A 22,598-nucleotide genomic window follows, 5' to 3' on the forward strand; every position below is an offset into this window, starting at 1 on the left:
CTCTGCAGTGAGATATAAATAAAAATTATGGGTTTTTTTTTCCCCTCCTGTAGGTTGCTTTCTTAGAGGCTTTTTAATACTTGAGGTGCAGGAGGGATGGGAGAGTAGGAAAGGAGAAAGTACATGTGCCCTGTGCTGAGTGACATTAGCCCCACTGCGTTTTAAAGCAGGCTGTATTTTCATTTTTTGGCATCTGAAGTAGGCAAGTTTGGAGTTAAACGTCTTTATTCATTTTGCATTTAAGAGATAAAAGTCTTGAAGATGGATGCTACGGTGTTAATTTGTGATTTTTTTTTTTTTGGGTGGGGGGGGGAGCTTCTTGAAAGAGTGGACATTCTTAGTGTGGAAACTTGAAAGTATCTTATGGGACACTTACATTTTAGACTAGCAAGTGGTTGCTTTTGCCTGTTCATCTTGCCAGATCTTCCAGTTCTACAGAAGACCGAACGTCTGTCTTAGTGTGGAGATTGGCAGCTATTTTTGTGCCTAGTTTTCTGGTCCAAAGTGAAACTGGTGGTTCATAGTCAACTATTTCAGAATACAAAATCATGCAAATTATGGTACTGGTGTGAAGTTATTCCAGCTTTGCACAATGCAAATGCTACAGTTTATTAAAGCAGTCGATTCTTTTGAGAGGAACTTTATACTGAGCTGATGTTGCATTAGTGAAGGGAAAAAATGAAGCAGTTTCTAATAGCCTTGGTAAAAGCCAGACAGTGTAGTCTAATTTTTGCCTTCAGTCTACCATCCTACACACAGTAATCATTGTAGGCTACAGATAAAGATTCACAGAGAAAATAAATTGAGCATGCTTGTGTTATTAGTGCTTATGTTATCCTTCTTTAAACAGTGCTTATTCTATGAGTTAAATAACTTGTTTTATGTCTCCGAATGAAACTAAATGCAACTATTTTTCTCCCCCTTTCCACATACATTATTTAGGACTTAATGATGTTATTTATTACTCATCTACTTTAAATATACTAAGAGTGTGTCTTGTTAGAAGTGAGGAGGGGAAGATGAGAATTCTAGTCAAAACACCGGGCTAGCTATTTAACATGATTCAGTTTGAAGCAACTGAAGAATTTCCATCTTTAAAAGTTTTCACACTAATTTTGTTAATACCTACAAATTGAAGTGTGCACTCACTGCTCTAAGTTTGACTTCGAACTTGATTGGAAAAAAATAAAGTACTTTCATGCTAAATAACTGTAGCTGCAGTATTGTTTCTGTTCTTGTTTCTTGCATTGAGACTAAGCTGGATGCAGATGCTAACCTGCCATAAGGGAGGCAGGAGGTGTAGCACTGTCCCTTACAGGAATAAAATGGAAATATCCACCTAGTCTTCAACTCTTGCAGACTTAGAATATTTTTGTTTCTATACTGACAGGAGTTTTGTAGTGTATCTATGTAGACTGGCTGCTGATCATTGCTGTAAAATGAGATCTGCTATTTTCAGCTTGAATGTGTTCCATGGTGGTTGTGATTCATGGGGATCACTGCTTCAATTCAGGTAGTCATTACTTTGAGTGCTGTAGTGTAGACGAGCAACTGAATGTTGGGGTCTCAAACATCTGTTCTTTGCTGTAACAAAACACAAGGACACCACATTTATCTTTCCTGCCTTTTTATTCTTCACTTATTATTTCATTTAAGTGCTTAGAACCATTTGAATCCTCTTTGGAAAGTGATAGATGCCAAGTGTGGTAAAATGCTTTTACAAATATGCTTCTGACTTCTATAATACCATTCTGTGAATAACAGTTTCCTGTGGATTTGGGAAGGAGGTTGTTTTCTGTATGTATAGGCTTGAAATAAACAGAACTAGTGGACTTTACTGATACTGTAATTGTATTCTTGATACTTTCTTTTTTACATAAGCACTATGTATATTGTGAAACAACCCAAATCTAAATATCAAGATAAAGTTACATTCCAAAACTGCCTGCTCTTACAGGTGCAAGTGTTGAAATAAATATGCACCCTGGTATCATACTTTAAAGTGACCTGTCGACAATTTAAAATAGCTCTTGTAATTTATTATGTCTCTTTGTCAAATTGAATTTATTGAACTTCACTTTCAAAAAGCCCAAATTATGTTTGGATCTTGCATTTCAGATATTCTATGGATTCAAATACTTAATGCAATAAGTATTCCACCTTCAGAAAAATAGCTGATCTTTTTGTCTTTTGTGATAACAGGCTTTCATTACATTTCTTCTGCATGAGACAAACTTCTTTTCTGCAAGAGTTAAATAATTTTAGGAGGGTTTCAGAGGAGGGTTGGCACATACAAGAAATCTATGGCATATTTGGTTCTAACTGGGGAAATTGCACAAATACAGGCAACTGTTAGGACAGTGCACATTTCATTACTATTGAGTTGTCTTTTCTTATGTGAATCAGCTGTTCTATTATCTACATAGTCTAGCTAAAAGTAGAATGATGGATTATTGGGGAATTGAAGTCTTAACAGCTCTTGGCTATAAGAAGCTAAAACTGCTCTTTCCATTCCAATGAAATTGCTACAATGAATGTGCAAAGGAGCTATTGTGTGTTTGGTTTGGAGAGCAGAAATCAGAATACTTTCTATGTCTGCTAATAGTACTTTGTCTTGAAGCTTAAAGGCATAAGCATTTATGTGTGTTTGCTTAAAATTTTAGCTATTAAAATAACAAGTTCGACTGAACAGGAAGAAAAAAACAACCTTGCTGCATTAGTTAATTTCTGGATGACTCTGTCACCTGTTCCTGCTGCAGGAAACAGTAAATTTACAAAAATGCAGTTAACCATCATGGTACAAGTAGTGATAAAACTTGATTTTCAACATTGTGAAGTTTAGGCTATTACTAGTGAAGCAGTAAAGTAAAGCAGGACTAAAGAAATCGCTGGCAAGTTTTGTTCTGAACCTTGTGTTTTGGTAAGTCTAAAAAGCTTGACTTTTTAATCAGCCAAAATGGGTGGTGATCGATGGGAGTGTTAATTCTGGAGTAATTCTGTGCCAGCAGCCAGCATTAGCATAAGAATAAGCAGAGTAGCTGGTTTTAAAGTGATCCCTGCCCACCAGTGCAACTATCTCTCCACATAAATTTCCTTAGAGCCTTTTTTTTTTTTTTAAGATGCTACAGTTCAGGTGGTTTTGGATAAAGAGAGCAGGCAGGGAGTTTTCTAGATCTGTTAGTTAGATGATGGAATAGTGCTGCAAGAGGTACCTCTAAAAATACTGTCCTGTGAGTGGTGGCATCAGTAATCCTTACAGGGGGTTGAGGGCTTGAACACAAGCACATTCTAATCAGGACTGGCCAATGTGTGCTGTCCTGGGTGTCCGTGTAGGGAATTGCATAAAACTGGGGAAGGAGGAGTGTTTAAGATACAGTACAAAAAATCCCATTACCTCAAAAGAGTGCCTGTGATTGCTGGGTGATTTGGGCATGATGATAACTGAAAGTCTTTCCAGTCCTGTGAGGCACTTTCCAGCAGTGAGGCACTTCACAGAGGGCTGGAGCCCTGATGCTCATCTTTCCTCACAGTGGCTGCTTTTCCACTCCTCTGACATGTTGCAGCACATCTCCTTGGCTGAATTTCCAGCTTCACATCCTTGTCACTTATCCAAGTGAGAATAAAATGTCTTCATATTTAGCACACCTAGTTTCCCAAATGATTTCTTATCCCTCAGGTCTTCCAGGTTCTCACTACAAAACAATTCGGTGCCATTGAACTGTGGAAACTCAGAGGGTTAGACTTAAGCCTTACACACAGCAACTGTGGAGGCCACTATGATATTTAGGATGAAGCTATTGTATCAAAAGAGTTTGTATAAACATTTTTAAAACATGAATGCCCTACCAATATTCTACTGACTGTTCATCTTAAAAGTTCTGAACCTTTGCAAATGGCAGGCTGGTGACTAGTTAGGGAGAAATCTTGCTGCTTAGGGGTGAGTGATTAGTTGGTTTGGGTTGGGGATTTTTTCCTATTTCAACGACCTTGCCTCCCCCACTAAGTTTTTTAAATTTCCTGGTGCCAACTTGAATTTTCATCTTTAGAAGCTTATGTCTTTTGTGGTTTTCTGACCACACAGAATAATCAGATGTTGGGTAGAGTGAGGATGTGTTACATTTAGAAAATGCTGTATAAGCACATTTGCATTAATTTCTGTGCAGAAATACAGTTTTTCCTTTTCCTCTGCACTCCAATACATTTATGTTTCTAGTGGTGGCATGTCCCTTAACATCTCTAAAGGGGTTCTTTCCATCTCACAGTTTTTGATTCAAAAAGCAGATTAGTTGCTTTCCAGAAGAACAGAGAAGGTTGCTACTAAAGATAAAAACTAGAAAGGGGGAGAGGATGTGTGGTGGGGGGTGGACAGACATGATGTGACCCAACAAAAACCACCAAACCACAAACAGCAGTTCAAAACTCAACCCAAACCAAAAAATTAGAATTCACTTGTCTCTAGCATAAAGTAGTGCTGCAGCCAAATGACAACAAATGCTGCCCTCCATTTTTCATTAAAAAGAGGACATAAGAATGCCTTTCTGAGCAAGAAGTCTCTGACATTACAAATTGTTTGGGATTTTTAGGGTTAGTGAACTGTGATTTAATTTACTTTCTAAGTGAATATTTGGTTCATGACCTCAGCCACCTTACTCTGAAGGGCTGTAAATAAGAGGAGAACGCCCTTGGAGCTTTTCTTCACAACTGGCAGCCTGCTAACTTCAGCTTTTACCTTAGGGACTAGTGAGGCGTATTTCAGCATTTCTGTTTGCAAGATTTGGCATACACACTTCTGATGCTGCTTTCTTACTTGATAGTTCTCTCTGAGTCCTGGAAAATGAGCATTTAACCTCTGGTGATTCCTTTGAGTTTAGTTTGGTTGAAACAGTTCTGATGTCAAGGATTCTGCTTATGTGAAAGGAATTGTAAGACCTCTCTTTTGTAAACTCAACAAATCTAAATCTTGATTGTAATAGGCTTCTGTATTGAGAAATCATTAATTTACAGACCTAAGTATCCTCATTAATACGTTTTTTCAACAAAGTTGATTTGTCTGTGGTTCCTTTGGGGTATTCACACACCTTAAGATATTTTTCCTACCTTATGGAGCAGTTTCTATCCATTAGCCCTATGGTATGTCTTCAAGATACTGCTGTCCATGTGTTTCTGGTTTAGCATAATTGTCTCATTTTTCAGGCATTTATATGAGGTTGTCTTTTGGCTAGGAAATGCATCCAGAACTTGAACTGATTTTAATAGTCCAAAATAGTATCTTCACTGGTGTTTAGGAGCAGTACAGTTTTTGATGAAAATATCATTTGTGCTGGCTTTGGAGCAATATAATTGAATTTCATGGTCTCAACAACGAGAGACTCAAGTGAGAGGAAGAACTAATTTGAGTCAGATGGCTGCAGCAAGCTCTACCTTTTGTTCCCACATCTGGTGGTGAAATAAAAGGAAGATAAGCAGCAGTTACTGATTTAAGGATGGGTTGAACCCAGCCTCAGTCACAGCTGCTGTCTCTATATATGGCTGCTTCTCCTCGTGGCACTGCCAGCAGTCAGCTATGCAGAGCTGTGGCATGTGGGGCAGCTGCAGCAATGCTCCCTGATCCGATTTGTGAGCTTCAGACTCAGCATCACCTCTGCTATGAGACCCTTTTGGGGAACCCTTTGTAGGATTCTTTCCTAGCTGAACTACCCTCAGAAGATGTTCCAAACTCTCATATAAAGTTATGTTGATAATTCAGTTATAAAAGAACCTGGTTTTCTTTCCTGTATGTGCCTGTTCTAGGTTAAGATGTGACTGTGTACTTTGCATGCAAGGAGAATCTTCTAATTTTAAATGCACAAGCTCAGACTTTCTAATCTCCCTATGTTTTGTCTGCCACAGAGACTGTCCAGCCAGATACTGGGCTCTGTAAAAGTCTGCAGTAGGACTTGCTGATGGTTCACCTGAGCTCAAGCTCTCTGGGGCCTGGCTGAAGAATGCTTTCCTTCCAGGTCGCTACACTGCAACCTTTAACAGGCCCAGTTGCTTTTTCAATTAGCATCACACTATTATGGACAAAGGGATATCACATAAAATAACATTATCACTTTCAGAGATGAGCAGAGTGGTGGGTTTGATTTAGATTGTTTCTTTTCTAGACAGGTATTACCTGGGACCTCAGTGCAATGTATATTTTTGTTAAGAGTTCATGCACTGCTTTTTTTCTTCTCTGTCCCACCCACCTGTCCCCACAACTTCTTCATGAAAACAAAGCAGTCCTGGCAATTATTTGAATTTTTTTCTTCCTCCTAATATTTTGACATGTCAGTATCTAAAAACATACCTTTGCACTTGTAAGAAGGAATTCTAAACTAGACAGCACGGTCTCTGTCACCTGGAAAGAACACCAGTTTTAAGACGCTTTGCTGAATTCTTCAGGCTTGCAGGAGACAGTAAAACTCATAAATTAAATCCTGCAACAGTTTTTCAGTAGATCATAGCACTTTATTTGCCTAAAATAAAAATCTAAAAGTAAAGCACAAAGCTAAATCCAGGACTTTTACTATCTGTGGCAAAGCTACTACTTCCAGCAAGCCCTGGATTTTGCCAGCCATTATACAGAGCTTCCAAGAGGAGCCTGCTGTCAAATATATTTACAGTACATTTACAAATAATGAAAACAAATAGCTAGAGGGAAGAAAAGACATTGCAAGGTCACATATGCTATTGTTTTCTTCCAAAAATGTATGAGAAATAGAAAGAATGAGCCATTTAGCTCAAAAAAATGGAGAAAAGAAATATAGGCTTCCAAGCCCATGAATAATATGGCAAGTACAAAACTTCATGTTGCAATTGGAAAGACTTTTTATGGTAATGCTAGTAGTATAAACCTAAAAATTATTTCATTTAACCCCACGGTGTTTATTTGAGAATTGGCGAATTCTGCATCAGGCAAAATTATTAAAGTTCAAAAAATAGGTTTTAATAAAATATAGATGGAACCACTGTACTCATAGGACTCTTACCTCTAGTGTGAGGCTGACATAGATACATTTGAGTCAAACAGGAACTACAGCTTATTACAAAGCTGTTAATCATGTTGCTTTAATGAATCTGTTTAGCACACTGAATAGCAATGTAACAACACATAGAAAATTAGCTTGTTTGCCATTGATTAATGATAGATAATGTGTGCAGTTCCCCACAGTGGGACATTTGAGCAGTTTTCTGTCATGTACAAACTGAGGTTCATTTAGGCATGCCTTTACTTGCACAGTCTGATTCAGCATAAAAACCCACACAAACAGGAATGCACTTTAAAGATAAAAGCAAGATTCATATTTAGCTTACTTAAAGTGTAATGGAGGTGTAATAAACCTCCAAATTATTTCCTTCAGATAAACGAGAGAAAGATTGAAGGACAGAAGAACAAAAGTTGCTTATTTCAACAATAGCTTGAAAAGAGTTACAGGAGAATTACAGGTCAATCCTATGAAAGAAGACAGTAGGAAAAAATTAACAACAGTTATTCTTCTAAGTGTTGAATTTCAAAGAAGTAGCAACTTGGTAAACTTGTTTAGATATCAGCTCTGTGCGTGTAGGGCTATGTATCTCAAATGCCAGCCTTGTACAAAAAAGGTGTGTACAAATGAACTTAAAACTGAAAAGAGTTAAAGTTCTCAGCTTCTCAAAAATGGAGAGATTTTGTTTAAAAGGAAGAGGTTTCTACAAATACTGCTGAAGATTCACTTCAGAACCATTGTAATTTTCTCTGTAAATGAGAAAAGGAGTTTAAGACCCAGCTTTGTTGCTTTCTCTTTGTCAAATATTGTGAGTTCACAGGTTTTACTAATTTTCATATTTAATTTGAGTCTAGATTTGTTAATAGTACACACTGTAATAACTTTTGTAACATTTTTAATACACCAAAGAAAATGGTTATCAACAGAAATTCCTACACCAATTACACTTGCATTGTTATACTTTTAAATTCTACGATAAATTGTGTAAAATAAAGGTCCCCTACCCCCCCCCCCAAAAAAAAAAAAAAATTAAGTAACAGTAAGCTTTGAAATGGTGCAAATCAATCTTTAGTGGGCTTTTTCATTCACCTCCTTGAAAACCAGCATCAACTTTCTGATAGGCCAGAAATTATTTAACTTCCAGCCAGAAAGAGGATCTCTGCTGCTTTTGGCCTTTCTTTCTTCAGTTCCTCCTAGCACAGAAGTAACTGTAGCATAATTTAAGCAGCTGCTTAATTCTGTCTGAATTACTGCAGCCCTTCATGTCTCAGATGCAGGATTTGCCAGACTCTGCTGGGCAGAAAACTTCTAGACCTATTCTGTGAGCATCACAAGCTTCTCTTTGGTAGAACATCCTATGAAAGTGCATGCAGCTTCTTTGTATTGCTCTGACCTCCTGTCAGATGTGAGCCAATTCTGCACAGCACATAAGCTTCTTGAGCCTGAAATACAAAGAGAATAATGTAATTCTTTGGTGATCTATTACTAACTGCGGTAAAGCAATGCAGAATGCTTTTGAATGCCATTCTGTGCAGGGTGTGATGATAATACTGTATTATGTGGAGGCCACCTTGTGGCATTCTGGAGGTAAAACTCAGATGTAAAGAAATAACAGCATTTAGACTGCATACCAAGAAATAAAGATTCTAAACTGCTTATATTTTCAGAACCCAAACATCACGCTGATGTGTCATTCTAGCCTCATGTGAGTGATTACAGGTGCTGTTCATACAAGTAATAACACAGGAATCTGAGGACGTGTGTAGCATTCTGTGGGTCATAGCTTCTTACCTAGTCAGCTTAATGAATGCTGCAATTATTAAACCTACTGCTTGCATGGTTAATGCACAATTGCTGCTTAACAGAGATAAAGGGACAAATTTTCACAGAGAACAGGAGCAGATGAGTAGTGCAATCAAAGCACTGTAAAACTGACTTCCAGGTTACCATCATGTTGCATATTTGTTCTGCTTGCATGAGGGAGTCTGGAAATTTCTACGTCAGGAAAATTATGTTCCTTTTCCCTGCACTTAAATTATTAATTCAATTTTCTCCACTGAAGAATGAATTTTAATTTAGTAAAGGTGAGTCCAGTCACAACCAGACAAAACTGGCTATCATCTTGCAATTTCAATGTCAGTGGTTACTATCTTCTAGAATAAGTGTGCCAAAATAGCGTATCCTGTTCATGGTTTTGGACATACATTATAAGAAGATGAAAACAGTTCATTCCTGAAGGAAAGGAAAAAACCAAAAAAACTGAAGAAGTTTGTGCAGTCAACTTGAGGTGAAAGCAAACAAGGGAGTAGAGAGGAATGTTATCTCTCTGAGACAGGAAAGTCCTCAATTGTAAATGCTAAGTTCATGCTGTGGAGGTGGACGTGTTGGAGATGCAGGAATTATTCTAACCACTGCAGAGTTGGCAGGGGATTAAGAGATTTTCTGCCCCAACATAGAATCATTTGGATTGCCAAAGACACCTTAGGTCATCGAATCCAACTAGTAACCTGACATTGCCAAGTCCACCACTAAACCATAACACTAAGCATCACATCTCCGTGTCATCTAAATACTTCCAGGAATGGGAACTTCACCACTTCCCTGACCAGCCTGTTCCCATGCTTAACAATGTTTTTGATTAAGAATTTTTTCCTAATGTCCTATCTAAACTTCCCCTGGTGCAATTTGAGGCCATTTCCTCCTGTCATTTGTTACTTGGTTGAAAAGGCTGATCACCACATTGCTGCAACTTCTTTTCAGGTAGTTTTAGAGAATGATAAGGTCTCACCTGAGCTTCCTTTTATCGAGGCTAAAAAACCCCAGCTTCCTCAGCTGCTTCTTATGAGACTTGTGCTCCAGACCTTTCATCAGCTTCATTGCTGTTCTTTGAATGGGTAATCTGTTGGAAGCAGGCTGGGATTCTGGAGCAACTGAAGACGGCCTGTGCAATTTCTGCCCCAAGTCAGAGACCCTCTCAGGGCATCTTATATTCAAAGGAACAAGAAGACTGCTGCTGAACTCAGGCTGTAATCCTGACTTTTCTGTCCGTGTTACCATTTCTAGTGTAGCACAGTAAATTGCCAGTAGATGGCACACCACAATAATTTTTTTTTTAAATGTTGCTGAAAGAAATATGCAGCACAATTTTTGTTAATTTTGTGATTAATCATAGTAAAGCTCCTTGGGTTGGAGAGAGCTCAGTAAATGAGTTACCTGGATGTGGCCTTTCACAGTACTTTTATGCTGAACTCTTCCATCTGTCTTCAGTTTGTGTATTCTCATAAATCTGCTTGTTTGACTGGGAGTTTTGATTTCTTCTCAACTCTAATTAGTTTACCAAAACCCAAATAGGATGTAGCTATGAGTATTCCAATGCAAATGTGGTTCTTATTTATTCTTTGTGTCAGCAAGGATTATGTCTTTGCTTCCACCAAACATTTGTGAACCAGCATTACTCATCTGGTGTGTTGAGTGTTGTTATCTGTGTATCTATATTGGGGGACTGACTCAAAGATTAGGGTAAGATTAGAGGCAGATGGCTGAAGGTGCTCCCTGCTTGTCTGGCTAAAGTCAACACCTCTGCATATTCAGCCTGAGTCATGCACAAAAGAGATTTTGGACTGCTGCTGTTTGTGGTCCAATATCTGTATGGTGTATCACAGTAAACCAATATCAATGACAAATCATCTCCATTTTCCAAAGCAAATGTTTAAATACTAGCCAAGGTACTAATAGCTTTACAGAAAGAGAATTCAGAGCAATTACACTGAAATGTTCCAAGGTGAATTAAATGCTGTACTAATGTTTATAATAAATAATATAATAGAATATTGTAATGTTATTATAAGAAATAATTATGGTCATAATATAATAATGTTTGAACTTATAATAAGCTCAAAACAGTTTGTTTGAGCTAATGGTGACCTGTAAGCAAAAGGCACATAGCAAGTTTGCTAGCATTCTGACTGTGAAACGGATTATTCAAAAATAAATTCTGCTACATTTTTTGCAAACCCTTTTATCCTTGGGAGATTAAAAAACTCTTACTTCTTAAGAGTATCCAACAGTACTCCAAACCACTTCTTTGAAAACAGCTGTGATAATCTTGGATTCCGATGATGCATTCAGAGGGATTTAATAGGTTTCCTCTGCTTTTCAGTTTGTATGTGAAACCAAAGGTGACAAGAATGTGGAGACACAGATTTCAGTGTTACCAGTGTGATGGCATTACATTAATCTAGGCCTTCTCTTCGTTCAACCCATTAGGGACTGTCAGCTCTCATCCATCTGGCTGACAGTTCTGTAGCGTTAGCGACAGCTGGTTGAAGCACCTCAGACAAAACCAAAAATTTGCTTGTGAGCAGGGTAGAACTTTTAAGAAACTTGTAATTTTCTATGTCACTGCAACTCAAGGAGTGAATCCATCAATGAAGAGACAACTACAAAATACAGAAGTCATTCTTGACTGCATTTTCACGTTCAGAGAATTGTTTGGTTGTTTCCATTGAACTAAAAATGTTAATTGGCAGTTTTATCTGTCTTTTGGTGAGAGGTTCACTTGAAATCAAGCTGCAGAAACAACTTTGCTTATATTTCTCCTAGAATAAAACCAGGTAGCATCTCCCAACTGATGTACTAATTATTTTGATAAATATATACCCAGATATTTTTATGTCTTTGCTTCTACTATTGTTCTGGGATTTGTTTTTTTTACCTAGCAGATACACACCCACAGCACGGTATCAAAACTGACAAAATAGCATTGTGCAATCCACTCAAGCTGCTGTTGTAATTAGTCATAACCAGAAAAAGGTAGTAATCAACCAAATTATTTTTTCTCAGTTGTGTACACTTAAAAATATGGTAACTGATATATCTGTATGAAAGAGAACTTTTAATATGTAAAGAGGTTACATGGTGAGAGGACAAAGGACTACTAACCTAACACTGAAAAGTGTACATGCCAGTGCAGCTATTGCATAAGGCAAGATGTTGTTTAATAAACTTCTCAATTTGTTAACAGGATGACATATAAAGAGAGAAGCTTCTTAGATTACATTATGAAAGAACAAATAGGGGAGCTCTCCAAGGGTTTAAACCAAGAAATTGCACTATGTACGTTATAAAAACAACTTGGATGATCTTTGGATGAGGAAATCCTTAAAACTGGAGGGCATGGTCATTCATACTGTGGTCAGATAGTATCCTAATACAGTTCCTTGAGGATATTTTTTTAAAAGGTGCATTTTTACACTAATTGCATGATATCTCACTATGATGTCTGTCTGTGGTGTTGTACTGAAAGAGTGTTGTCAGTAGCTTTAACATAAATGCTTCTGCTTAGTAGTACTTACCAGTAACTAAGTACTTCCAACACTACTCAGTTCTGGAATTCTTAGGTTTCCACTGGGAAACTCCTGCTGGAGTTTTAGTCATTTATGAGCTTATGTGACAGAAGAACCTCATAGACCATACATTTTCTTGATTTTCTTCAAAGTAGAGACAGCTCAAAGATACTAACAGACAAATAATTCACAACATCCCACTTACACAGGATAACATATGCTTTTTGAATCATGCTTGTTATAATGCAGTATTTTTATTATCAGCCGATGACCAGGTTAATCTTGTTTAATGACAGTGTTTTCCACAGGCCTGGTATTTAACTCTAACATAAATAAGAGAGGTAAAAGGAAGCTAGTGTAGCCACAATGTGACAATGAATACATATGACATAACAGGACGTGCTTTGTAAAGGGAAATTAGGGGCCAGGAAGGTTTTACAGCCCTCGTGGTTTCTCCCGTAAGTCTGTGCCTGCCTACCGAGTAACACATTTTCATTCTATTTTAACCAATCAAACAAACTGCACTGCTATAAATCATTTTAAAAGATGACACTTTAGGCCCATTTTCATCCTTTGTAAGATTTTTAATTTTTTTACTTTTTCCCCTCTAGAAAATGTTTATTGTCTTTTCATGGTAGCTATTAAGATTTCAAACCACAAGGCCTTAAATATATCCATTACCAAGGAAGCTACGCGTACTTCTTCCACACCTGTTGTCTTCGGGTTCGCATTTCCGCCATCGCACAGCGGGAGCGCCAAAGCCATCCTTTGTTTTCCCCCGCCCGCAGACCCGCACGGGAGCCGCCCCGCGCCAGGCGCCGCCGTGCCGGGGCAGGAGCAGGCGCATGCGCACAGCCCGCCGCGCGGCGGCGCAGGCGCGGGCGGGCGGCCATGGCGGCGCGGGGCGCGGGGCTGTGCCTGGCGCTGCTCTGGCTCTCGGCGGCGCCGCTGCCCCGCGGCGCCCGCGGCTCCGAGCCCGGCGGGCCGGCGGAGCCGTCGGGCGGCGCGGGCCCCGGGGAGCGGTTTAAGATCGAGGGCCGGGCCGTGGTGCCCGGGGTGAAGCCGCAGGACTGGATCGCGGGGGCCCGGGTGCTGGTGGACGGGGAGGAGCACGTCGGCTTCCTGAAGTGAGCGGCGGGCGGGGCGGGGGCTCGGGGCGGCGGGCGGCCCTGCCCGGGCGGAGCCGGCGTCTCCCGGGCCGCGGGGCCCTGGGATGGCGGGGGCGGCTCCCGCCGTGTCCCGGCCGGCCGCGGGGCCGCGGGCTCGCAGAATCCCGAGCCGAGCTGCTGCGGTGCTGGAGCGCCGGGCTCCTGCCTCGGAACGGGCTGGGCACGGCCGGCCCTGCGCTGCCGTAGGGTTTGGCCTCACCTCCCCAAACTGATGACTCGGATCGCTGGCCAAAAACTCGAGGAACGGAGTTTTAATTAAAACAAACAAAAAAACAACAGCCGAAACAGAAACTCCAAACGCGTTTGCGCTGTCTGGAGGACGTGCTCCTTCTCAGCTTCTGTCGTAAATTCTGCCACTTAAGAATCTCATCTTGGCTAAGAATTTACCCGATGCGGAGATACGTTTGGTCATGGCGGGAGTTACAGTTGTAGTTCTGTGTTAAAAGAGTACCCGTGAAAAACCGCTTGTACTGGTGAAAGGTAATTTAAGGACCGTGGCTTTATTCCTTCACACAACATCATGCAAATATAGCTTCAAGCTGTAAAGAATCATTATTCAGATGGTACTGGTTATATTCAGATAAGCAAAAGATCTAGAGAATCTAAGACAGAAGATATCCTCACAAGAACTAAACTAATGCCATAATTTCAGGAGTAGAAGTAAATTCTAAATTCTTTATGATTTTCAGTACAGTATAATACATTCCTTTTAAAATATGTAAAAAAATGAGATTACGTGGAATTAAGATATCATAAATAGTCATAATTTCTAATTAATCCCTCTGCAGTAGGAGTTAAGTTTAACTTTGAGTTATGTCAATAGAATAGATTAGCTCAACAAACTACTCTGCAGATCTTGTAGAATCCTGACAGTGTAGCATCTGCTAAGCCACTACAAACAAATTATGAGAGCCTGATGACATATTTAGGAGCTGATTTAATAACTGCTATCAGGTTGGCAAATTTCTAAATGCTTGATTGAAACTCTAAATTTCTCAAATACTTAAAAAACTTTAAAAAATTAAAAGGAAACCCTTAAAACAGTTGCAATATAAGATAGTGTAAGAATTTTTAGGGTCTCAAATCATCATGTAAAGGTAGGTAGGTCCGTAAATGTTGTGCATGCTAGAGAGAGAGTTGGTGTGAAGGACATAATGACAAATTCTTTGAGAATTCACTTTTAAGAGGGCTCATTCATTTGTTTCACTGCTGCATATTTCTAACGTGTTAGGTTTTATTACATTTTTTGTCAACTTAACAAATTTTTCTCTTAACTTTGAATCTTATTTTTAGGAAAGAGATCTTTGATGTTGCTCTTAACAGGGTAGAGAACACTAGTGTTTTCTTATTGGAAACTTCTGGAAATGTGGGAAAACATCTGTGCCTTTAAGGCAACTAGTGTTTTACTAATACTTTCATGGAATATTCAAGTTTCATATTTTAAAATAAAAGCCACCTGTGTAAGAATCCCTTATGTGTATGTGTTCAGAGCTCTTAGTTTCCGTATTTCTGTGATTGAGCTTTCCAGTGTGGGTGGTCCTGAAGGGAGCAATTAGAAATAAAAACCTCTATTTCACAACAAAGGCACAAATTGCTATTTTTTGCATTGTGAATTGCCTCTAATACCAACCCACACTATATAGGATGTCATTCTGGGGGGGTTTCCTTCCAGCAGAAGCACTAAGGCAAAGTAAACTTCATTGTATGTATTTCAGAAGGAGAAAGGAAGGTGTAAATTACTTCTGCTATCACTTGAATACATGAAATATAACTTATTTCAGATCTTATTTGGGCTGTTAAATTATTCCTCCAGCAAGGCAACACCTTGAGGGCACAACAAAATCTTTAACCTAACAGGGAATTTCTGCTCGTGTTGTGGCATGCATTGATGTACTTAAAGGGCTTGATATTGTGAGTGCTGACTGATGCAAATTTTACTTTTGGTCATTGTGGTTATATTAAGATTTGTGATATAAAATGACACAGCTTTTAAAAAAAAAACAAAATCAACAGAGCATCCTGTCTTATATTCCGGAGCATATTGAAATGTTGTGGAACTCACTGTTTTTTTCAGGACAGATGGAAGTTTTGTGGTTCATGATGTACCTTCAGGATCTTACGTAGTGGAAGTTATATCCCCTGCTCATAAATTTGAGCCTGTTCGAGTTGACATAACTTCAAAAGGCAAAATGAGGTGAGCCTGTCCTGATTTGCCTCTGTGTTGATGAATTACATGTGCCTGACAGCACAGTACAAAAACTCACGAAAGCACTGCTGCAGGTCTGATGATCCATGTCAGACTGCATGCGTCAGCTTCTTTTAACGTCACTTCTAGAAACACATTCCTCAGATTTAAAGTCTGATACCTTTCTTCCTATTTATGGCCTGAAACAGGAGAAAAGAGGCTTTAAAAGTCCATCTATTTATTTGCTTTTATTTATTTTTTTTTTTATTCAGCTAACCTGAAGTAAAAACTAGGCATAAACTAGTTAACTGCTTTATTTTTTCTCAGCACTTTATTTTTTTCTTCTTCCCTTTTCCATTTCTTTAATAAGTGTACTGTCAGGACTTGGCACAATAAAATTTTGAAATATTTCTGTTGCACCCCCATAGGACACTTGTTGTGTCACTAGCAGTTGCCAGTTTGCATTATTTCTGTAGGATTGTTGGCTTGTTTTTGTGTTGTGGCCAAACCATTCTTGACTGTAACTTCAATAATATAGAAAAATCTGTCTATTAAGGTGATTTTCATTTAAATGAAAATGCTCGTTGTAATTTTTCTTTGTTCAAGCATGCACCTAGCATCTTAACTTTTAGAAATACAGTCATTAGTGTAAATACTCCTGCAGTATATTTAGGAGAGGTTAAAAATTGAAATCCCATGGCAAACAGTGCAAACAGTCTGTTGATAATAATAATTAATATAATAATATTGTCATATTATTATAAGAAAAAATTATGGTCATAATATAATAATGTTTGAGCTTATAATAAGCTCAAAACAGTTTGTTTGAGCTTAGGTTTTTCCAAACTTTATTGAATTTTTATTTTTACACTTTGTTAGTATCTTATTTGCAATAATTAATATGTAACAATGACAAAGATATAGACAAAATATTGGGTATAAATAACCTTACCCTTAGCACTGTTTGTGTATCTAAGGACTAGTAAGGTTACACAAATTTGATGTTGAGTAAATTGCTGGGATACATTTGCAGAGGAAAGTAGCAGGAGGCTTGGCATCTCTGCCAGTCCAAGGGAGAGAGACTACATTGAGGAATGCAGTTGAGGAGTCAGAGATGCATGAAAAACAATAATACTTGGAGAAAATGTCAACAGGACTTTTCTAAGGGATGTTCTGCCTTAAAAACTTCAGGCAATAACTAGAAAGAGGAAGCAGCATGTGGATGACAGATGTATTTGATAAGATCTACTTGAACAAAACACATAAGGTAGGAGAGAATTCTATAGATACAGATTCTATAGACATTCTATAGATGAGTATTTGGTGAAAAATTCACAAGGAATAAAGTATTCATGGACAGAAGTCATCCCTGGAGTTGCACAAAGCAGATAAATATTCATAAATCATGAAAAATGGGTCAAGAATGACTAAGATGTTAGTACTGAGTAATTATCTGAATAATTGGCCCAAATGAAGGATAATAGTGATGAACTACAGAAAAACCTTAGAAAGTAATAACGACTGAGATTCAGCATTAATAAATGCAGATTAATGCACTTACGGAAAAGGTATTAACTTTGCAAGTAGTTGATGTCCTGAGCAAACTGGCTAAACTACACTATTCAAAGCTGGACCCTAAACAGCATAGTTTTTCCTGAACTTTTACAAGGTAATGAAAAATAGTTTGCATTTGATTCAATCAAATATGCTGCTGAGAGAAATTAGCTTTTCAAAAGTGCAGCCTAGCTGACACTGCATAGCAGATGGTTTTGTTTGTAGTCTTTTATTAAAACTTACCTGGATTTTTTAAATCTTCTTTATTATTTGCCAAAGATTTTGTGTTTTATGTTTTCAATATGTTTACATTTTGCCTAATAGAGCAAGATATGTGAATTACATCAAACCCTCTGAAGTTGTCAGGCTGCCATACCCACTCCAGATGAAATCTTCTGGACCACCTTCATACTTTATAAAGAGAGAATCTTGGGGATGGACAGATTTCCTCATGAACCCTATGGTATGTACAGGCAACACACAAATATTACAAATATGCTAAGGATCCAAATACAGCTACTTGTCAGAATAAGAATAAAAACAATTGAGGAAAAATGTACATTTTTCTTTTGCTGTTCTGAGAGGATTGTTTTATTTTATTTTACTTGCTTACAAATGGGAATTCTCTGACATCCTTCCCCCATACTCTGGCTGTTAATGTATGTCCTCTGAAAATAGCCCATAGTCTCTTCCTTTGACAATGTGATGCTGTTCTAGTAGTGCAGAGATCAACATGTTGCAAAATTGTAATTACAACAGGTGTAAAAGAGAACAACCATTTGCCTTATTGGTCCAACTTTGAAAACTGTTGTTTATAAAGCACAATTCTCCCTTGTCAGGTTTCATTCCTGGCAAGTTTTATGGGCTTACTGATTCAGAATACAGTAGTTCTAGAGTTTGGCTGTTTAGTAGAGCTTAATTTTATTTTAATAGGTTCTAAAAGTGTTTAGAGGAACAGCTAAGCTGAAGAGGTATTTCCTGTTTTCTCTGTAGGTGATGATGATGGTTCTTCCATTACTGATATTTGTGCTTTTGCCTAAAGTTGTCAACACCAGTGATCCTGATATGAGGCGGGTAAGTATATTCAGTTGATGCATGTGGACAGACCAAAGATAATGAGATTTCAAGGCACAGAAAAGTAATAAAAACAGAACTGTACTTTAAAGGAAAGCTTAATGGGCATAATTTATTCCGCTAATAGAGTGTAGCTGTTTTAGCAATGAGTAATTGAATAAGTGTCAAGTGTGTTGAGAAGAGTGTGATGTGGGGTTCTTTTGTGCTTCAGCCTAAACCACAGTTGACTACACTGTTAAATCCAGATGTTGCACCAGTGTATATGATATAGAATCTTAATGTAGTCATTAAATTACCTGCTTTATTGTCCTTTCATCATGCAAAATGCGGAATAAAAGAAGGCTAGGACAAAATGGAGATTCAAGGTGTTTGCTAAATCTTTTATTTTTACAAGTATTATTTGTCTGTCATGGGTGGCTGCTTTTGAAGGCTAACTAAAAACTCCTTTTTCTGTAAATGACCACTGTCTTCAGTAGTACTTTCTAGGTGTCTGAGTATTTTTTTTAATAAGTGATACCTTTAAAAAGCCTATCAAAGCTCTTTTGGTTATAATTTTGATTTAAAAATCAGATACAAAGATATAATAATAATTCATGGCATGTTCTTCAAACCAAGGTGAACTTCCAAGCTGAATTCTGGAAGTCAAATTTTAAAAAAAGAAAATCACATATTCCTTTTTTTCACTGATTTGACACTGCTTATAGACAGGCTGTTCTGGTGTTAAAAGCATCAAATCTTATGATGATTTAGTTCTTATTAGATAACTGATACGACTTCTTTAAGGAGAAATTTTTAAGTTGGAAGAATTTTGCTTATAATTTAACTTACCTTTAAATAGTAGGAAAAAGTTGTTTTTAAGAGCTAAATTGTAATGGCATTGTCTAGATGACCATGTATTAAATTAAGTGTTAACTTGTGGAGTAGGTGGAGGTTGTATGACGTTTTTCAATTTAACTTGTTTTTTCTTTCTGGAATCAGCACAGTACTGGTTAGTATAGAAAGTTTAATGATTTAGTAACTGTGCTTGTTGTAGAGGTGTAGTGTAGATGTAGTAGTAACAAAGGCTACTAAAATGCCTTGAAAGTACTTAAAGATTTATCATTCTGAATGAGAGAAGAACAATGTGACAATCCCACATGAAACTCACAATTGCTATAAGCATTATCCCTTTGTGGTTGTGCAGTTCAGCTGTTGTATACATTAAAAGTGCTTCAAGATTGATTTATTTTAAAATGTGCTAATTCATTTCATAGAACCACTGTGCTAAACCCTAAAGTTGCATTAAACTTACCTGGATATACGGTCTTATATTAAAATCCTTATTTCCTGAAGGAATGAAAATTCAGCTGCAGTACTTTAGTAGTTTGGTGTCAGAAAATAGGGCAATAAAAATATCTAATCCCTTCAGACAGCATCAAAAATTTATTAATTTGCTATAAATAATACTAATTTGAAAAACAAGTGTAACATCTGTGAGAACACAGATCTGAATATCTAAACAATAGCCTGAATTTTAATATGGGGAAAAGTAGTGCTGAAAAGAAATAATTTTTATTTTTTAGATTTTTTTTTTTTAATCAGACCTGTAAGACTGCTTAAGACATGGTTACCATTTTCCATGCACTGTTGCTTTTAGTTTTGGGGTTTTATGTTTCTGTGTGTAGCTGGATGTTTTTGGCTGTGGTTACGTAAAACTATGTAGCAATATGTATCCTGGAGGACTACAAAAAGTAAAACAATATTTGGGAAAATTTGGTATCTTCCTCACAAAATCTTTCAACTGATGCCTTAGATACAGCCAGAATAGTTACAAGCTATTAAGATTATCTAATCTTTGCATGCAGGAAATGGAGCAGTCAATGAACATGCTGAATTCCAACCATGAGCTGCCAGATGTGTCTGAATTCATGACAAGACTTTTCTCTTCAAAATCTTCCAGCAAGTCTGGTGGTAGCAGCAGTAAAGCAGGGAAAAGTAGTTCTGGGAAAAGGAGGTAGTTAATTCTTCCTCCTCTGAATTTGCACAGCTACTTGTTATCATATGGTGTCATGTTTATTTGTCTTGGAAGATCAAAAAGCCACTGCTGTAAACTTTAACCAGACACAATATATGTTATGCTACAAGAGTGGTTTGTAGCTTTTTTTTAGATTGTATAAGCTGTTTTGTACTTGACAGTAAGCAAAAGATGACATGGCTTCAGTACTGTATCTGTATAAAGTTATTGATGATACTATATTGAATTAACTATATGAATTAACTATATTGTTCTGTAGAGAATTAAAATAAATTATACAATGTGCTTCACAGTAATAAATGTCTTAAGACAATGTATAAAAAAATTTGAAAGATAATATGAGTTCAGTTTTAAGATGTCTTTAATGTTTTACACTTGTTGAGTTCTGAAATGAGCAAATCATCCTTTCAAAATGAAGTTGTGAATTTTCTGGGTAAGTAATTTGCTGTATCAGCTTGTCACATGTTACATATAAAATCATGTTATTTTATGCTGCATGCTGCTTGTACAATTTACAGACTCACAGAGTAGGTAAGGTTAGAAGGGACCACAGTGGGTCCTCTGGTCCGATCTTCCAGTTAGGGTCATCCTAGAGCACATGGCACTGGATTGCATCCAGATGATTCTTGGATATCTTAAGGGAGGGAGACTCCACAACCTCTCTGGGCAATCTTTAGTTCAAAGATTTTCCACTATGTATTGGCCAGGTTTACTCTGATCTACTTTCTGCTAAAAACTCTTTGGGAGGAAAGAAAGCAAAGTATCTTGCATGAGGAAGTCATTTAAGCTGTCAAGATCTTTAATCTCTTTTCTAAATTACATGTATCACTTCTGCAACACTGAGGCTTCTTATGTTTCTATGCATTCTGTGCATTCAGCTTACCAGTGGAAGGATTTGAGGCCAATTACAGAGTTTTAAATTTTAAAATTAAAGAACTTAAATTAAAGAACTTTAGGTGTAGTAGGAAGCTAAATTCTGCTCATCTGATAAATTATATTCCGAAGTATGTGGCTCTCAAGGAATGCCATGAAAAAATGAAAGTCCTTGTTAAGAGTTCAGAGTGAAGAAGTTCACAGGAATTGTGAAGATCGTAGTAAAACTTTGGAAGGAGCACATGGAATATGTAACACTTCTCTTAGGACTTTGTATATGAAGGTTGAGGCTGTCCCTTTGTGCATCAGGATCAGATGCAATATCCACTCTCGGAAGCCTGTTACCAGGAAAATACAAAATCTTGTACATTGTGCACCTCCTTTTAAGACACCTTTGTGATAAAGCAATTTGTAGTGTTTGTAGTAGTCTGCTGCTGAACTACTGCAAGTTACAATTTTTTTTTTTTTTTTTCATTTTAGAGCTGGAATCTGTGTGTCAAATGATCAGAGAGGTTCTAGCCAGAGTACATTGGTCACTGCAGTCAGTTGGTCATTGTTGTAGTTTAACCTCATGCAATAGCCCAGCCCCATGCACCTCACTCACTTCCCCTGATGGGATGCGGAGGAGAGTCAGAAGGGTAAAAGAGCACTTGTGGGTTGAGATAATGGCTGTTTAATAGGGGAAGTAAAATCTGCACACATAAAGCAAAACAAAGAATTCGCAATTTCCTATGGGCAGGTGTTCAGTCATCCTCAGGACAACAGGGCTCCAGCTCACCTAATGAGTACTTGGGAAGACAAAGCCATCACTCCAAATATCCCATTCTTTATGCAGAGCATGGTGCCTTATGGTTTGGAATATCCCTTTGGTCATTTGGGGTCAGCTGTCCTGGCTGTGTCACCTTCCAACTCATTGTGCACCCCCAGGCCTCTTGCTCGTGGGGTGGGGTGAGGAGCAGAAAGGACCCTGGCTCTGTAGAGCACTGCATCACTAATGAAAATGGGTTATCTCTGGGTTATAAGCACTGTTTCCAGCACAAGTCATAGGCATGGCCCCACACTAGCCACTGTGAAGGTTATAGCTCTACCACAGTCAATTAAATTAGTAATGTGGCTTTGAGCTATCATAAATGCCACTAGGCAAAATTTACTTGATCCTGAAACGGTTAAAATGCAAGGGTGAATTTCTGCAAAAAATAAATGTTGGCTGTAGTTTGGTTTTGTTATTTACAGATTTTTAGAAGTCAGTCTTCTGTGTGAGCTCTGGCATCTCCATTTTCAAAAAATACTAATAGCTAGCTGCCTTTTAGTGAGACTTCTTGAGATAACATAAGGTAGGCTGTAAATTAAAACTGATACCTCAGAATAGAAATT

At 37.9% G+C, this 22,598-nt stretch overlaps 1 protein-coding gene and 1 long non-coding RNA gene across 2 annotated transcripts; one reads left to right on the top strand and one right to left on the bottom strand.

Annotated features, from left to right (window-relative positions):
* Window positions 1-266: 266 nt before the first annotated feature.
* Window positions 267-13,233, bottom strand: LOC146767340 (uncharacterized). Its single transcript, XR_014955596.1, has 2 exons — window positions 13,037-13,233; window positions 267-8,452 (listed from the first exon to the last, which is right to left on the bottom strand). It is a non-coding gene; the product is annotated as an uncharacterized LOC146767340 (long non-coding RNA).
* Window positions 13,202-20,688, top strand: EMC7 (ER membrane protein complex subunit 7). Its single transcript, XM_021539259.3, has 5 exons — window positions 13,202-13,482; window positions 15,599-15,718; window positions 17,588-17,726; window positions 18,257-18,337; window positions 20,182-20,688. The coding sequence occupies exons 1-5, from the start codon at window positions 13,247-13,249 to the stop codon at window positions 20,332-20,334; spliced, it is 729 nt and encodes a 242-aa protein (XP_021394934.1). The 5' UTR covers window positions 13,202-13,246; the 3' UTR covers window positions 20,335-20,688.
* The last annotated feature ends 1,910 nt before the right edge of the window (window positions 20,689-22,598 follow it).

This window comes from Lonchura striata, chromosome 5 (genome assembly GCF_050655825.1).
Source record: "Lonchura striata isolate lonStrDom1 chromosome 5, ASM5065582v1, whole genome shotgun sequence".
Taxonomy (NCBI): Eukaryota; Metazoa; Chordata; class Aves; order Passeriformes; family Estrildidae; genus Lonchura; species Lonchura striata.

Excerpts from the sequence above, each read along its gene's own strand:
- EMC7 (XM_021539259.3), top strand. The coding sequence starts at position 13,247 with ATGGCGGCGCGGGGCGCGGGGCTGTGCCTGGCGCTGCTCTGGCTCTCG. Across the intron at positions 13,483-15,598 it reads GAGCACGTCGGCTTCCTGAA|GACAGATGGAAGTTTTGTGG; the intron begins GTGAGCGGCGGG and ends TGTTTTTTTCAG. Across the intron at positions 17,727-18,256 it reads ATTTCCTCATGAACCCTATG|GTGATGATGATGGTTCTTCC; the intron begins GTATGTACAGGC and ends TTTTCTCTGTAG.